Here is a 17,502-nt window from a genome sequence, read left to right on the forward strand (position 1 = left end):
TTGATTAGCAATGTCTCCTGTGGGCAGGGGAGGTGACAAGTGGTGACCTGTTTGGCATGCCTAGGCATTACCTAAGGATTGTCAGCCGGATCTCAAAGCCAGGGGAATAATCCTCATAGTGGATGATCTTGGCAAAGATTATTGGGGTGATAAAATTGGCCAGCGTGATCACAATGGAAGGCAGGTACAGAATCAAGAGGTTCTCTCCAAAAACCATCTTGTCAATTTCCTATGAAGATAATAAAACTGGTCAGGAGTATAATAAATTGCATCACAAATGAATTGACCTTAAGAGAACACAACTATACATGTGTCAAATCATTATGCTCAACACCTTAAACTTACACAGTGTTGAATGTTAATTATATCTCATTAAACTGTAAGGGGGAAAAACACCCAAACACATTTAGCAAATGAAACAAAACATTTTTTCATTCAACATGGCACCTAAAACTAAGCCATCTTCTTCCTTGGGTGTTCAAACAGAGGAACTGTGATCTAGTACCATACTGAATGAAAAACAAGCTCTACTTGATTTATGAAGGTGAAAAACTTAAAAACCCATGCATTCTGGATCAATGGGTAATTTACAGCATTTTCAAGGCTGTAATTTTATTTTTATCCCAGATAGCCACATGTCACCGAAATTCTATTATTATGAAAGGAGGGAGTGGCTATTCCAGGTCAATTAGTACTACAGCCTTGAAAATGCTGTAAATTACCCATTGATACAGAGTCTATCTCCCTAGGTAAATGGCTATCTATCTGACTAAATTTTGGCCAAAGGGATATAAGTAGAAGTTTTAAGTGCAACCTCCATGTGCTGCCCCCCACCTCCTTCACTTCCTCCCCACTGGCTGGAATGTGAACATGGTGGGCTACCCTGTGCCATATGGGAGAAGGCCACATCCTACGGAAGGCAGAGCTACAAGATGGAGGGACCTGGGCCCCTGATGGCTGATTTCATGAAGCAGAGCCACTAGACCAACTAGGATTTTCAAAACCACTGTTATTTTAGGTAAACTGAGGCCCCTTTACCTACTTACTAAAGTAGTACAATTGGGGCTTAAATCCAGGCAGTCCAGCCTAGACTTGAATACTGTAAATTCCAAGAGGAGTAGGTACCCCAAACACTCTATTTTGGATGCTTTTTTCCCTACTGAAAATAAAAAGTTGGTCAGTCTGATTTTAGGTTTTTTGGCATATCAGCCAAATGTATATTCCCATATGTAAAACAGAATGATGATAGTATCTCCCTTGCAGGTTTGCAATACACTTAGCATACATAACACCCAACCGGAATAAAAGTTAAACTGACTTTCATGAAGCACTTACTTTTTTCATGTGCTCTTGAGAGAATATAGTCGCTCTGTAGATTGCATAAAAGCATGCTGCTAAAACGGCCAGCACAATACAGTTCAAAAAGAGTCTCAAAGAGTAAATTCGTATCGTTTCTTCCGAGGTCCTTTCTGCTATTTTTTGCCGTATTCTTTCCTCCTCCAGATCTGCCTGAGAACCAAAGAAAACCCATTTGTGAGCAACGGGATGAAGGGATGTTCAGGGGTGGAAATTGTGACTCATCGTCATGCCCTCCTTTCTCGATCCTTACAGTTTCCTTAAACACTCATCTCCCCCAGGATACCCTCTCAGACCAAGCCCAACCAGTTCCAAGTCTACCAATAGCCTAAGTGAAGGCAGAACCTCCTATTTAAGATTGCAGTTAGACTTTGCAATATATGTGAAAACTCAACTATAACCCATTCAGGACATTAGCTAATGTAGTAATTATGTAGTAAGCATTGTGGGGCTTCCCTGGTAGCTCAGATGGTAAAGAATTCACCTGCAATGCAGGAGACCTCGGTTCAACTCCTGGGTCAGGAGGATCCCCTAGAGGAGGGCGTGGCAACTCACTCCAGTATTCTTGTCTGGAATATCCCCATGGACAGAGAAGCCTGGCGGGCTACAGGTCGTGGGGTCACGAAGAATCAGACACAACTGAACGACTAAACAGCACAGCAGGCTTTATTTCTTTAAACAAATAATACACCTGATTTGATTCCTTCTATCTCATGTTGTTAATCTTTTGATATCACCTGTCTCTCCCCCTTTTTGGGCAGGTTTGATAAAGATGGTATCTGTTACTCCTTTTATCCTGATTAATTTGGAAATTCTGCATTTTCATATTCTCCACATTCACCTTATCATCATAGCATTCTTAGTTCTATTTGTCCTGTTTTATGTTCTATTTCTCCTGGTTTATGACAGGTTGTCATCAAGCAGAAAAATAACAGTACAAACCAACGAGGACCTACTGTGTAACACATGGAACACTACTCAGTATTCTGTGATAATCTATATTAGAAAAGAATCTAAAAGAGAATGAACATATGTACATGTAATAACTGAATCACATTGCTGTACATCTGAAACTAACACAACTTTGTAAAGCAACTATACTCCAACAACATTTAAAAAAAAAAGAATCAGTTTTCTTCAACTAGGATTAAAATAAGTTTCCTTAAAAAAAAAAAAACAGTTCAAGGTGGTAGATGAGAAGGGAAGATACCATCTCTTTTCCCAGCTCCAGTTCACCAGTTTTAAGCTTGGAGCTAAAGTGATCAACCTCAGGAAGTGGTTCTTCAAAAAGCTCCTGAAAACTACCCAGGGGAAGGTAACTAAACAGGACAGCCCGGCCCCCACTAGCTCCTGTGCAGGCTGCAGCCTCAGCTCCCACCAAGAGAAACCCAAGCAGCACTCACCCGGAGCTCGTAACGCAGGCTGCTGTGCTTCAGGTCCGCCATGCTGCGGTTGGTGATGCAGAAGTCCCAGCCTGCAAAGATCTTGTTGCAGTAACTCTGGAAATGCTCCTCACTCCGGATCAGGTTGATTTTGAACCCTTCCACCGACCTGACCCCAAAACATGATTATCCATTTTATAAGAACAACAAGACACAGGCCTGTGGATTGGCTTCGTCTAAAATTAAAAGGATATACACTTGACTGCACCTTCCACCAATTTTGACATGCATGTCCCAGCTTTGGACCATTCTAAATATGTATCAACAGGCATCTCACTGTTGAAAATCGGTCCCTTTATCCATTCAATGACCTTTTTCCACAGCTGGAATATAATCTGAACTCAACACACCCTAGAGTCCTACATGATCCTGCCTGCACCATCTTTCCTCCCAGAAAGCCACCCTGCTGTAATGACAATAGCTTTTTTCTTTTCCATAAACACCTAAACCTCTCCTGCAGCCTCAGGGCCTTTGCACTTGCAGCTCTCTCTGCCCTCCCCTCTTCCCATGGCTGCCTTCTTCTTATTCCCTGGGCTTTCACTCAAATATCCCTTCCTTCCATAGATTCCTCTGCTATCCCATCTAAAGTTGTGGTTTCCTACTTCAAGTCAGTCTCTTTACTTTCCCTGACAGCAATAACCTAACCTACAATCATGTTATTTAATGTGTTCACTGTTTGTAAGTCCTTATCCTAACTAAAATTTAAATTCCTTGATGACAAGTATCCTGGCTGTCTTGCTACCTCTATATCCAGAGGACCTGGATATAAATATAGCCACTATCCATCTGATGAATAAATGCATGAGTAAATGACTTAAACAGTAAAATAACCAAATATTTAGTGAGCACCTGTTTAAGTCAGACACAACTTTGTTGCACAAGTTCATAATCAATACTCATTCAAATGCTTTTCTGGAAAACATACTCTGGCACTTGACATAGCAATAAGACCATCAAAGGCCACACACTCTGTAGACACACACTCTGTAGACAAACCAGGGTATTTTTAGGATTTGCTACCGAACTGTGAACATAAATAGAAGTGGAAGGAATTATAGCAATCAGTCATTCTGCCAAAGGTTCATAGCAAGGCATTTATGTCAGAACCAGCTGGGCTGCTTTTCCAAAATGTAGATTCCCAGGTGATTCCATATCCTGAGGTTTTTAATTTAGTATGTCTCATGGGGGAGGGGGATGCATCCAGAAATATGCTATTTATAAAGCTCCATGGTGATTCTGAGGTCCCACTCCAACTGAATGGTCTGATTTAGACCAAACCTACATTTTACAGATGTGAAAACTAAGATCTAGGGAAGGGAAAAATTATTTCCTAGGTCCAGAGGGCTAGAGGCAGAACTGGGGCTAGTTCAGTGGTAATGATGATGGTGATAATGATTTTAATTTAATAAATGTCTACAAGGTGCCAGGCCCAGTGCTAAGTCCTTCACCTGCCCCATTTCAGTTAATCCTCCCAACAACCCTTCTAGCTGTGTACATTTCACAGACGAAGAAAATGAGGTCCAAAGAGGTGGAATGACATTTGAACCTTGGTCTCTGGACCCCAAAATCCACCCTCTTTGCTACCCTATAGCACTTCCTCCTCCCTGGGGAGGCTGCTCGCCATTACATCACAGGCACCCTCTCTGCAGGCTTTACCATGAAACAATCAAGGCCGTTAGGTGAAAGAGCTCAATCAAAATCCACGCAGGTGGATTCACTGTTCAGCTAATAAAGCTTCTTCTTCAGGGCCCCTTCCAAGTCCCTGGAAGCGCCTCAAGCAACGTGTTCATGAGGCCTTGGTTTTATTTTTTATAATATGCAAAAGATATTTCCATGCCCTTTGTCTTACAGAGGTCCCCTCCATACTGTCTACACAGAAGGTCCATAAAACTAGGATCTGCCCCTACCACGGGCACGAACAGCAAGGCCAGAGCCCCAGTCAACCATTTCTTTACTAAGCATCTTTCTGCCTTCAAGATGAGCAGAATGACCGCTCCTTCTCGTCAATATGCTATCTGTCTGGTGGGGAATAGACACACATCAGTTCACTTTCATCTCATAGATTCTGACTTAGGACACAAGTGCCTAGCTGGGCTCTGGGGTTCTCCCTGTGGGTGAACCCTGGTCTCCATGGAGGACAAACTCAGACTCTATCACCCTGGTCTCTTTTACATCTATAATAAGGAGCTTCACAGCCCCATAGCTTATAGCACTGCCTGACTCTTATAGAGACAATGAAGTGGGTAAGAAAGGTGTTCGTCCAAGCTTCCCACTTGGGTTGGAGACAGTAAGCAGTCCCATCAGGAAGGTGTGGTTCTCCTTCCATAGCATAGCACAAGTGCTGGGAAGTGGCTGCCAGCCAAGAACAACATTTCTCGGCCTCCCCTGCAGTGGGCTGTGGTCATGTGACTAAGCTATACTGATGGAATGTGAGTGAAGTCCATCACTCTCAGGCTGAGCCCAGAAACACCTTCCATGTAATTCTCCTCCAAGGTCGTTTTCCCTTCCAGCCCTCAAGAGGAACAGCAAAGCCACACATGCAGATGATGGCTAAGCTTCAGTCAGCCTGAGCTCTGGCAGGACTGAGAAGGAGTCTTCTACACTAACCTGTACCCACTAAGAACTTCATGTGAGGAAGTTCACGTATAACTTTCACCGTGTTGGGCCACTGTACTTTCGGGGACAGTTGTTTGTTAAAGTAACTTCAAGTAATTAATATTCCTCATTTTTCTTGGAATTGACATCTCCCACTAAAATATCTGTCCACCATGGGAAATGCCACATTCTCATATGACCCTAACCCACTGGCCACAACTGAAGGGTCAGGATTGGGTGCCTGAATGAAGCAGAGCCAATGAGTTCCTTCAAAGGATTTCTGAGCTTATGATCCTGGGACTCCATACAAGGAAGCTGCCACCAGCAGAATCAGAGATGCAGGAGCCCATGCTTTGGGTTGTTTTGAATCCATTCTTACATCCTGTCCTTCCTGTAATCTGGAGTTTCCTCTCTTCCTTGGGTCTCTCAGCCACTCAGTTTCCCTTTATCCCAGTTAGTCAGAGTTGGGATTCTGCCACTTGCAACCCAATAGAGACCTGTTAGCATACACACCAGATCAAAGATAATGCTGGGGGAATGTGTTCAATAATGACTGACTGAAAACTCCAGGCTGCTACTCCAGGTCCCAAATGCTGCCTCCATTTCCTCCAGGTCTCCACAGCCTCCAGCACATTCACAAATCTTTTTTCCATAAAGCCCACCCTTGGATTCTTCTCATCCTTTGAGCAATGGCTTCCAGAGTCCACAGACCCCCAAGAGACTCCAACCATCAAGAGTAATTCAAAGAGAACACAATGACAAGATAAACTGTACCTTTTCACTATCCAAACAAGGCTCAGAGCCAGGTAGGCAATTGTGCTTAACAGATAAGCCAGAGGCAGATCATAGATGAAATTCTGGAATTTCACCCCATCAATGGTGTAATGTCCATAAAAGAGGTAGGTATCCTCCAGGAAACCCTGAAATAAAGCCAAGGGCATGAGGTCAGATTGGCAAACCGACTGCAGGAAACCAGGAAACCAGTCTCCACCTCAAGGAATTCACATTCCAGTGTCATTGTTCATCCCTGAATTCCCAGAGACTGGAAAAATCCCAGATCTGCAGCAACATGGATACAACTAGAGACTATCAAACTAAGTGAAGTCAGAAAGTCAAATAACATATGATATCACTTATATGTGGGAGTCTAAAATATGACACAAATAGAAACAGAATCATGAATACAGAGAACAAACTGGTAGTCAAAGATGAGGATATTGGGAGTCAGCATATGTAAGCTTTTATATAAATAATGGATAAACAAGCTCTGTGCTGTACAGTAGGAGTATATTGTAAAAAAAAAATAATGTACTGGACTTCCCTGGTGGTCCAATTCTTCAGACTCCGCACTTTCAACACAGGAGGCGTGGGTTCAATCCCTGGTCAGGGAACTAAGATCTCACATGCCATACAATGCGATAAAAAAGATATATACACACATACAAACAAATATACATATAACTGAATCACTTTGCTGCACAGCAGTAATTAACAACATTGTAAATCAACTAATACTTCAATTTTTAAAAGTTAATTAAAAAATTTAGACCAATTAAAAAAAATTCCAGAGGTATATAGATGCTCAATTAGGGTTTGGGAAATAAAGCACAGATAAAGTCTGAGCTTTAAAAATACATAAGGGTACAATCTAAAAATGACATTAAGGAAACAATCCCATGTGCAATAACAGCAAAAATAATAACATACTTAGGAACAGATTTAACAAATCAAGTATAAATCTTATATTCTGTTTTTTAAATCTTATATTCTTAAAACCATAAAATATTGTTTTTAAAAATTAAACAAGAACTAAGTAAATGGGAAAACATCCCTTGTTCATGAATCATGAGATCCATGGCAACACTCCCCAAACTGGTCTACAGAATCAACACATCACTATCAGAATCCCAGCTGGCTTCTATGAGAAACTGCTAAAATAATCCTAAAATTCATAAAGAATTGCAAGGGTCTCAGAATAGCCAAAATAATCTTGAATAAGAAAAATAAAGTTTTAAGACTAACATATCCCAATTTAAAAACTTACAAGAAAACAACACTAACCAAAACAATGTGATACTAGGGTAAGAATAGATGTATAGGTAAATGGAATAGAATTGAATCCAAAAATGAAACTCATACACCCATGGTCAACTGATTTTTGAAAAGGGGAAAAAAGAAACAGTGCTGAGACAACCGGATGTGCACGCATGCTCGGTTGCTCAGTCATGTCCCACTCTTTGCGATCTGCCAGGTTCCCTCTCTGGAGAGCCACAGGCAAAAATTAAAATAAAGCTGAGCCCCTACCTTACGCTACATATATATAAATTTTAACCTGAAATAGACCAAAGGCTGAAATGTAAAAACTAAAGCTATAAAACTCTTAGAAGAGGATAGAGAGTTAAATCCGCATGATTTTGAATCTGGCGATGGATTATTAGATTTGACACCAAAAGCACTAGCAATGACAGAAAAAAGAAATTGGACTTCATAAAAAATAAAAACTTAAAAAATAAATAAATAAAAACTTTTGTGCTTCTAAGGACACTATCAAGAAAGTGAGAAGACAATCCAGAGAAGGGGAGAAAATATAAATTATATACATGATAAAGAATTTGCATCTATAATATTTGGAGAAGGAAATGGCAACCCACTCCAGTATTCTTGCCTGGAAAATTCTATGGACAGAGGAGCCTGGCGGGCTACAGTCCATGGGGTCACAGAGTCAGCTATGACTGAGGGAGCACGGCACATCTAAAATACTGAAAAAAACCTCTTATAACTCAACAATAAAAACAGAGATAATCCAATTAAAACTAAAAAGAGAATCCAAACAGACATTTATTCTAAGAAGATACACAGAAGACCAATCAGCACATGAAAAGATGATCAACATTATTCATTAGAGAAATGCAAATCAAACCACAAAGAAATTCCACCGCACACAAACTAGGGTGACTATAATCAAAAGGCCAGGTAACAGCAAGTGCTGGCAAGGATGTCGTAGACACATCAGAAGACTTATTCAGTGCTAGTGAGGATGTAAAGCATATAGCCACTGTGGAAAAGTTTGGCAGTCCCTCAAAAAGTTAAACATCTGAGCTGGTGATTTCCACTCCTCAAAGAAGTGAAAAGATATGTCCACACAAAATCTCACACATGAATATTTTTAGCATCATTATTCATAATAGACAAAAGGTGAAAACCACCCAAATGTCCATCATGCCTGTATAAACAAAATGTAGTATTTCCACACAATGTAATCTTACTTGTCCACAGCAAGGAATCACAGACTGACAGATGCTCCAACATGCATGAACCTTAAAAATATGCTAAGAAGCTAGAGACAAAAGATCTTGTGTTATATGATTCCACTTATAGGAAATGTCATGATTAAGCATTTCATAGAGACAGAAAGTAGATTACTGGTTGCTTAGCATTGATTAGCGGAATCGGTAGGTGATAATGGGTACAGGTTTCTTTCTGAGGTGATAAAAATATTCTAAAATTGATTGTGGTAATAGCTGCATAACTCTATGAATATACTAAAACCACTGAACTGTACACTTTAAATGGATGAATTGTACGATATGTGACTTGTAACTCAATAAAGCTATTATAAGAGAAAAATAAAACAAAACAACGCCCCCCTCCAAGCCCAAAGGAAACCTATGTGAAAATACAGCAGAGAAAAGTCCATGACTCTTGCGGTGGGAATAAATGAGCTCACGTCAGACTCCTCCTTGAATAGCAAGGATAGAACATTCTAGGAGAGTGAAGAAGGAAATATACAGAGAACAGAAATAGTATACATAGCAACTAGATGTTCGCTACAGTATTGTTTAGAAAGGGGACAATGGAAATAATCTGAATGTTCATCAATCAGGAACTGGCTAGATCATGAAAAATCCATGTTGTAGAATATTAAGAAGCCCAAACAAGTGCCTAAGAAAGGTCGAGAAAGCGATAAACCATGGTGTGAAGGGATTGGTAGTCTCTGGGAAGAAGTAATTTTATTTTTCACTCATTAAGTCTTATATTTCTTATGAAAACCATGCCATTTTTATATTGAATAGTTAAGTAAATTTTTAATAGGAAAATAAAAGATGTAGAAACACAAGACTCCATCTTTTAACTCTGGGGCACAAAGGCCATAAAAACTTGCCCAACTACACAAACCCTGTCTTTATTGCCCTGGGTCATTATCAGGGCTGTCATCAATCAAGTGGCATAACAGGACAAAGGTCCACTGGGCCCGGAAAATAACTTCTCTGGTGTGATCACGAGCTTGGCTCAATTGTTTTCAGCAAAGACAAGCCACTTCTTAATCTCTGTGGCCAGCTCCCTCCTGGGCCTATTTAAATTTAAATTTACATGTGACATGATAAAGGTTATTAGCTACAACTACTGTAGTCATCATATTATAATATATAAGTGTATCATGAGGTTGTACATCCTCAAATGTATACACTATATGTCAATCAGATCTCAATTTTTAAAAAAACACATGCAAAAGGTATAAGAATGCTAGTTACTAGCTATGTTGAAAACTGTGTTTTTTTAGTGACTAAATGTGACATGATAAATGTTATAAGGTAAAACTACTGTAGTCATATTATAATATATAACTGTATCATGAGGTTGTACATCCTCAAATGTATACACTATATGTCAATCAGATCTCAATTTTTAAAAAAACACATGCAAAAGGTATAAGAATGCTAGTTACTAGCTATGTTGAAAACTGTGTTTTTTTAGTGACTAAATGTGACATGATAAATGTTATAAGGTAAAACTACTGTAGTCATATTATAATATATAACTGTATCATGAGGTTGTACATCCTCAAATGTATACACTATATGTCAATCAGATCTCAATTTAAAAAAAACACATGCAAAAGATATAAGAATGCTACTTACTAGCTATGTTGAAAACTGTGTTTTTTTAGTGACTAAATGTGACATGCATACTCAACTACATTAGTGAAGATTTTAAAAACACAGGACAAAAGATGGTTGTCAAAGTGCTACATGCTCAATATGCTCAGAATACTTTTAGTTTAGTCAATGCATGGAAGGTCCATTCTGTAATGTGTGTAGAAAAGTTTTTAAAAGTCAGTGTGAGAGAAGTTTGTAAGACTGCTACAGCCTTGCAACACACATGAAGAAATGGATCCTGGTATTTCTATGAGTGGACGTGCCAGTCATTTTGTAATACATATAGAAATGTTCAAAAACACATGTAAGAAATATGTTAAAGTAGCATTTGCTTACTACATAGAAAATCCTGTAGCGTGAGTGCATGGTCTGCTCATTCCATAAACATGAACAGAAGTGTTTAAAAACACAGGAAAACTATGTGTAAGTCTTCTACTTGCTTGCATAGATAAGAACAGTGACATTACAGGGAATGTACATGATGGCCATTCTGTAATGTGTGCAGAATGGTTTTTAAAGCACCTATTGAAAACAAATAAATTGAAATTGAAATGAACAATAAAATTAAATTAAAATTCAATTTCTTGGTCACAGTAGCCACGTAACTCAAGTACTTAACAGTTAGAGGCTGTCGAATTTCACAGCATAGATTCAGAACATTCAGAACACTACAGAAACCTCATTCTTTGGGGCAGGGCTATTTTTTATCATGTGTAATTTACTGAACATTTATGGTCAAGTGCATCTAAGTCTCCTATAAAATCTTTTCTGTAATGAAGATGATCATGGTGCATGGAGCTTCACAAGGAGAAACGTCTTGTGGGATATGACCAAATGAAATGGGGCTAACGGCAGTTCTGGGATGTGACCTCACCAGCATTTACCTCAGGTGAGTCACTGACTTGCCTCTCTCTTTGTAGAGTTTGTGAGCTTCAGTTTTCCAATTTGCATAGTGGACATTTTAACACCCACCTGACAATTCCTCTCAGTTGTTTTAAGGAGAACATGAAAGCAGAGATGTAAGAACCACTTTTTCAAAATAGAACGCAGTGAGCAAATTCAAAGCTTTCTATTTGTCAATTTGGAAATGTCTGATGACATGGCATTTTAATCTCAGTAACTTTCCTAAAGATATTTTAATATAGTTGTGTTTTCCATGGGGTCACAAAAGAGTCAGACACGACTTAGTGACTAAACAACAATTTTTAAAAACAGGTAAAGGAGTGGTTCTCAACCTGGGGCAATTCTGTCCCCCAGGAAATATCTGGCAACGTCTGGAGACATGCTTGGTTGTCACAGTTGTGGGGCTGCTACTGGCATGAGTGGAGGGAAGGCAGGATGCTATAAATGCCCCACAGGGCATAGGACAGGCCTGTGATACAGGAGTATCAGGTCCAAGGTGGAGAAACCCTAATATAGAAGGCAGAGACAGCCACTTTTCATGGGCACTCTTACCTGCTGAAAAAAAGTGGGATTAAAAAAATGAAAGCACACACACAAAATCATTTTTTGGAATAAAGAATAAAAAAAAAAGAAAACCTTTGGAACTATCATAGGAAGGATGGCATTAATTCCACTTCAGAGCATCAGAGTTAACATGGGATTAATAGTCTTTCAGGGCTTCCTGAGTAGTTCAGATGGTAAAGAATCTGCCTGCAATGCAGGAGACCTGGGTTTGATCCCCAGATTGGGACGATTCCCTGGAGGAGGGCATGGCAACCCACTCCAGTATTCTTGCCTGGAGAATCCCATGGACAGAGGAGCCTGGTGGGCTACAGTGCATGGGGTCACAAAGAGTCGGACACGACTGAGTGATTAAGCACACATCACAATAGTCTTTTAAGAGATTTCATGGAACGTGTGTGTGCACAGTTGTGTGTGTGTGTGTGCATGTATGGGTGTTGTGCATGGTGCACCACACATGCTTGTGTGTCTAATTTCTGGGGAGAAGTCATAGCTTTCATCCAGGTCATCTAGGACAACAAAATGTTAAGGTTTTTCAATGTCAGAGAAGTTAAATACATTCTATCTGGGTTTATATTCACTGAAGCTTCTGTCTATGGGGGATCTCAGATTTTGTCACAGGTCAATAAGAAGGTGGCAGGCACTAGGCAAAAAACAAGGGCTGAAAGTGACAAAGCACTTTTCCTGTATATCTAAGCAGGGGTGGATGAACATCATCCTTGCCAATAAGGTCACCACAAATACTGTTTTTATAACCAGTACTTGTGTCAACACTCATGTTTGACTCTCAACTGCAGACATTCAGAAACCTATTTCAGTACTGAGGATCCAAATCCAGAATTATGTTAAATACTTACAGTGCCAGAAAGTAAGTCTATGACATAACTGTAAAAGTAAATGAGTCCAGAGCTACTTATTGGATACACTGTGCATTGAATATCTGTAAAAAACAAAAACAAGAACATCAGTGGAGACAGCTTCAGTCTGTAGAACCTTACTGTAATTTGTGTATATATGCATGTATATGTAGTCATATACAGTTATGTATGGCTGTGTTTATGAATCTATTTGCAACTCAAACCCAAGTGCACCAAGTACAGTACCATTTTCCCCTTTCACTATTCTAAGTTATCTAGGGATATACATTTTTCTATACATTTTGTATAAGGGTCTACTACAGTACAAGTTTTCCGACTATATTGGTATTTTACATTTTGGAGTTCATGTTTGCACATGTTTTAGAAGATGTGGCTGATATAATTATTATTGTATTTTAAGCACATCCAATTTTAAAAGATCTCTACATTTGTGCAAATTAGCAAGCAGTTTCACTCTTAAAAAACACATATTTACCTATGTAAAACTGATCAAGAAATTTTTTGAACACCAATTTTAGTGACACTATGTTGTGCTTGATCAACTAATTCACTTGCTTTTTCTCAGTCAGCTATTGGTGTGTAATAAGTAGCCTCAAGTCTCAATGACTTAACCTCCAAACATTTATTTTCTCCTTCATGGTCTGCAGTTTGAGAACATGAAGCTCATTCAGGATAAGCCAGGATGGATACCAGGCTCCCAGTTACATGGAGGTCTTCTCTGTATGACTCCACTCAGGGGACAGACTGGAGATGCAAAGGCTATCTGGGGGATGCTCTCCTTACGACCCTTCTTATAAGGCAGGCCAACCACATAAAGCCATTTCAAGCTAAAATTCCACTGGACAAAACAAGTCACATAGCCAAGTGCAATACCAACAGGGTCAGGAAGTATTCTTGGCCCACACTGGGAGGCTCTGCAAGTCACAATTACAGGGAAATAACAAACTGGGGGAAATAATCCAATCTACTACCCCTTCTCTGGGCCTTAGTTTCCCCTTTGTTAAAATAAGAGAACTGAACCAGTTTCTCCAAGGCCAGTTCCAGCTTTTCTATTTTATAATTCTAACGTGAATGCTTACTTATTCATTCAACAAACATTTCTTAGTTAGTAGGCATCAGGTAGATGTTGGAGATAAACTGATAAGTAAGTAGTAGTTACTGCCTTTGAAAAGCTTACCATCTAGTGGTAGAAAAGACAAGTAGGAGTCAGGTATATGTAAGGTGCTCAAATGGTTTATGAACACAGCATTAGAGGTAAAGAGGAGGGAGATAGTCACTCTGTTTGGGAGCAGAGTCAGGAAGATGGAATGAGATGGCTGCTTCTCTGCTCTTCACCCTGTCCTGAAGCCTAGACATCAGCAAACTATGGCCCTAGGGTCAAATTTGGCCAGCTGCCTCTTTTTGTCAGTAGCGTGTTACCAGAACACAGCCAAGCTCATTCAGGACATGCATCCATGGTCAATTTTGTGCCATCACGGCAGCACTGAATAGTCAACAGAGACCGTATGGCTTACCAAGCCTAAAATCCTGACTATCTGGCCCTTCCAGTAAGTGTGCCCACCAGTCATGCCAGGCTTCTCATGTCTCCAATATGCTGAGTTATCCTCATCTCTGAACCTTTGCAGATGCCGTTCATCTGCATGAAGATGCTTCCCCAAGTTCGCCAATGGCAGCGTTCTCCTTGTCCTGCTAGGCTCATCTGTCTTCACAGAGGGCTCAGGGGACCCCTGAGCACCAGTGTCCTGGTGTCCGACCTCTCAGCACCTTATCCCGTCCCCTCCCCACAGGCAAATTCGTTCTTCATACACCTCTTCATGCGATCCCTTCCTAACCCCCATCCTTTGCTAGAGGGCACTACCATGGACTCAGGTGTGGCAGCTCCTGCCAGGACCTGACTCAGGGACTGGCACACAACAGGTACTCAATAAATACTCACTGAAAGCATGAAAAAGGGAAGGAAGGTAAGGAAAGGAAGAGAGGGGCTTCCCCCTGAAGGGACAAAGTCTAGTAGGTAAGTTTAAAAAAAAAAAGCATGCATGGAAGGAGGGTGTAGTCAAAGGAAATAATGAGAAAGCAGAGACTCATGGCGTCCACGCTCAGAATCCAGCTCCATTTCCTCCAAGAGGGTGGCCTCCCTCTGCCCAAGGCTCTGCTCACAGATAAAGGGACCACTGAACAGGCAGTGGTGCCCAATGAGACAGAATGGTCTTCAGTTCTTCTAGAAAGAAATAATACTTAAAAAAAAAAAAAAAGGCTGTCATTTATTGAGCACTTTCCATGGACAAAGCTCTGTATTATCTTACTTAATACTCATTTAAAAATTATGAGTATTACTTAAATAATTACTTATACTTTAAAATTATTCCATATTAAATAATATACTTTATATTATTGTTTTTAATTATTTACAATCTAAATAGTAAACATTTTTTAGTGAACCAAGTATTAAATAGTGTAGTATTATCTGAATAATGAAACAACTGTCTCACTATTTATATCATCACTTTCTACAAATAAGGAAAATGAGGCTCAGACAGTCTAACCGACTAGCGGAGCTGGGCCTTGAAACTGAACCCAGGGTCTTCCCACAGCAGCAGGTGATATTTATCTGTGAAATGGACATATTAGGAAATGAGAATTCAGCATCAGGTATACAGTAGGCACTCAAAGAGTCAGGATTTCCACATTATTCTCATTTGATTTTTAAGTGTAATAGAATTAAAACAAAAATAAATGTGATGAAGAGGAATGCTGAGGGCCACAGAAGTGACTATAGAGGGAGATCTGGGGAAGGAGTCATGTGATAGAAGCAAAAAATGTTGAGCATTCAGTAAGAAAACACAGGCCCATCACTGCCAAAGAGTCTGGCAAATCACTAGTGTTTAATGAATGCCAGCCTGAGCATCACCATTATGGGAGAGAAAAGCCTTGAAATAAAAGCCTGAAATAAAGTCACTGGAGTAGACTGTATTCTGTTTACTAAATATTCCACTTTCTACCCTTCACTGCTTCTCCCAAACGCCCTGCTGGATTCAGGAGTGGCGAGTGACTGGCACTGGCTAATAAGATGCAGTAAAAAGGATGTGTGTCATCTCCAGCAGAAGCATTAGGAGCCAGCACATGATTGCCGCAGCTCTTTTTTCTCTAGACGTCGTGACTGTCAGTGGTCTGAAGGGAGGCTGCTCCATCAGCTTGGGCTCCAGAGAGAAGGCGTGGAACAAAGGCACCACCAAACAATGGTGGACACATAGTGTGAATAAGAAAGAAACTTGTGGTTATTAGACACTGTGCCATGGGGTCATCTGTTTCCACAAACAGCCTAGCCTATCCTAATACAGTCACCCAAGACTTAGATTATAAAGACCGCTAGAGCAAGAAGCACTGTAATTAGGTACACAATGAAAAGAACACTCGCCATGGCAAGCCAGGCCTCTTCCACTCACCCACGTCTTTAGATGGAATGAGAATAAAGCTGCTGTTGGTGATCTTGTATCTGGTGAGCAAGACTGGGAGCAAAACCACCATAAAGATGATCAGAAATATCACCAAATTCAGCAACACCAGAAATCGTAAGAAGGAGAAGTAGGACTGAATCCCAGTGCCAAATTTCCCTGGAAAAAAGAAATTCAGAAATCACTGACCAGGAGTATTGACCCAGTACCCACTGCAGGTTCAGTCAGCCACAGAGGACTGAACTGAGAGTGGAGGATCTTGGTAGGGGAAGGAAGAATCATTTTATATTCTCCAATGTTGGCTTCAAAGCTCTATTTTCTAGTGATTTAAACTTTCACATGTAAATCTGCAATTAATTATAAATTAATAATTTGAAATGGCGTGAGGGAGGGGTCAATATTTACATTTTCTCATAGGAATATCTAATTAACTCAGCACCATTTATTGAAAAGGTGATCTTTTCCTTAGTGAACTGCAACAGTACTTATGTAATTGACTATATACTTATGAAGGCTTCCCAAGTGTCTCAGTGATAAAGAATCCACCTGTCAAGCAGATGACATGGGTTCGATCCCTGGGTCAGGAAGATCCCCTGGAGAAGGAAATAGCAACCCACTCCAGTATTCCTGCCTGGGAAATCCATGGACAGAGGAGCCTGGTGGGCTACAGTGATGGGGTTGCAAAAGAGTCAGACACAAATTAGTGACTAAACAACAACAAATATATTCATGGAACTATTTCTAAATTCTCTCTTCTGTTCAGTTGGTCTGTTTGTCTATCCTAGGACCAACACCAGACTGTCTCATCACTGCAGACTTAAAATAATATTTGATATATGGTGCTCTAAGTCTTAAAGCTCTCTTCTTCCTCAGGCACCCTTGCTTCTCTGCATTTCTACATAAATATTAAAATCAGCATATTTGTTTTCACACATACACACATACATATGTGTACAAAATGTGTTAAAATTCTGACTGAGATTATATGGAATATATAGGTCAGTTTGAGAACAAGTGACATCTTTATAATATTGAGCCTTTGAGTCATGAACCTGTATATATATATATAGGTTTAATTCTCTCAACAACATTTTATAGTTTTCTGTGCACAATTATTTCACACAGTTCTTTAGATATATTCCTAGGTATAATGATCCTATTGTGTAACTTATTTTTTAAATGTTTGTTGCTGGTATATAGGGAAGCCCTGGTGGCCCAGTGGTAAAGAATCCACCTGCCAATGCAGGAGATGCACGTTCTATCCCTGGGTTGGGAAGATCCTCTGGAGGAGGAAATGGCAACCCACTCCAGTATTCTTGCTTGGAGAATCCCAGGGACAGAAGAGCCTGGTGGGCTACAGTCCATGGGGTCACGAAGA

At 40.1% G+C, this 17,502-nt stretch overlaps 1 protein-coding gene across 6 annotated transcripts in view; it reads right to left on the reverse strand.

The window, feature by feature from the left end:
* The window catches only part of TMC7 (transmembrane channel like 7), a 53,495-nt gene that overhangs the window by 16,506 nt on the left and 19,487 nt on the right, over positions 1 to 17,502 (reverse strand). For all 6 annotated transcript variants that reach the window (XM_070460941.1, XM_020879046.2, XM_020879043.2 and 3 more), the window contains exons 4-9: positions 16,116 to 16,283; positions 12,652 to 12,734; positions 6,168 to 6,313; positions 2,760 to 2,907; positions 1,336 to 1,509; positions 72 to 229 (exon numbers count right to left, since the gene is read on the reverse strand). In XM_070460941.1, coding sequence (XP_070317042.1) covers positions 72 to 229; positions 1,336 to 1,509; positions 2,760 to 2,907; positions 6,168 to 6,313; positions 12,652 to 12,734; positions 16,116 to 16,283 — 877 coding nt within the window. The remainder of the gene's footprint in view (positions 1 to 71; positions 230 to 1,335; positions 1,510 to 2,759; positions 2,908 to 6,167; positions 6,314 to 12,651; positions 12,735 to 16,115; positions 16,284 to 17,502) is intronic.

This window comes from Odocoileus virginianus, chromosome 33 (genome assembly GCF_023699985.2).
Source record: "Odocoileus virginianus isolate 20LAN1187 ecotype Illinois chromosome 33, Ovbor_1.2, whole genome shotgun sequence".
Lineage (NCBI taxonomy): Eukaryota > Metazoa > Chordata > Mammalia > Artiodactyla > Cervidae > Odocoileus > Odocoileus virginianus.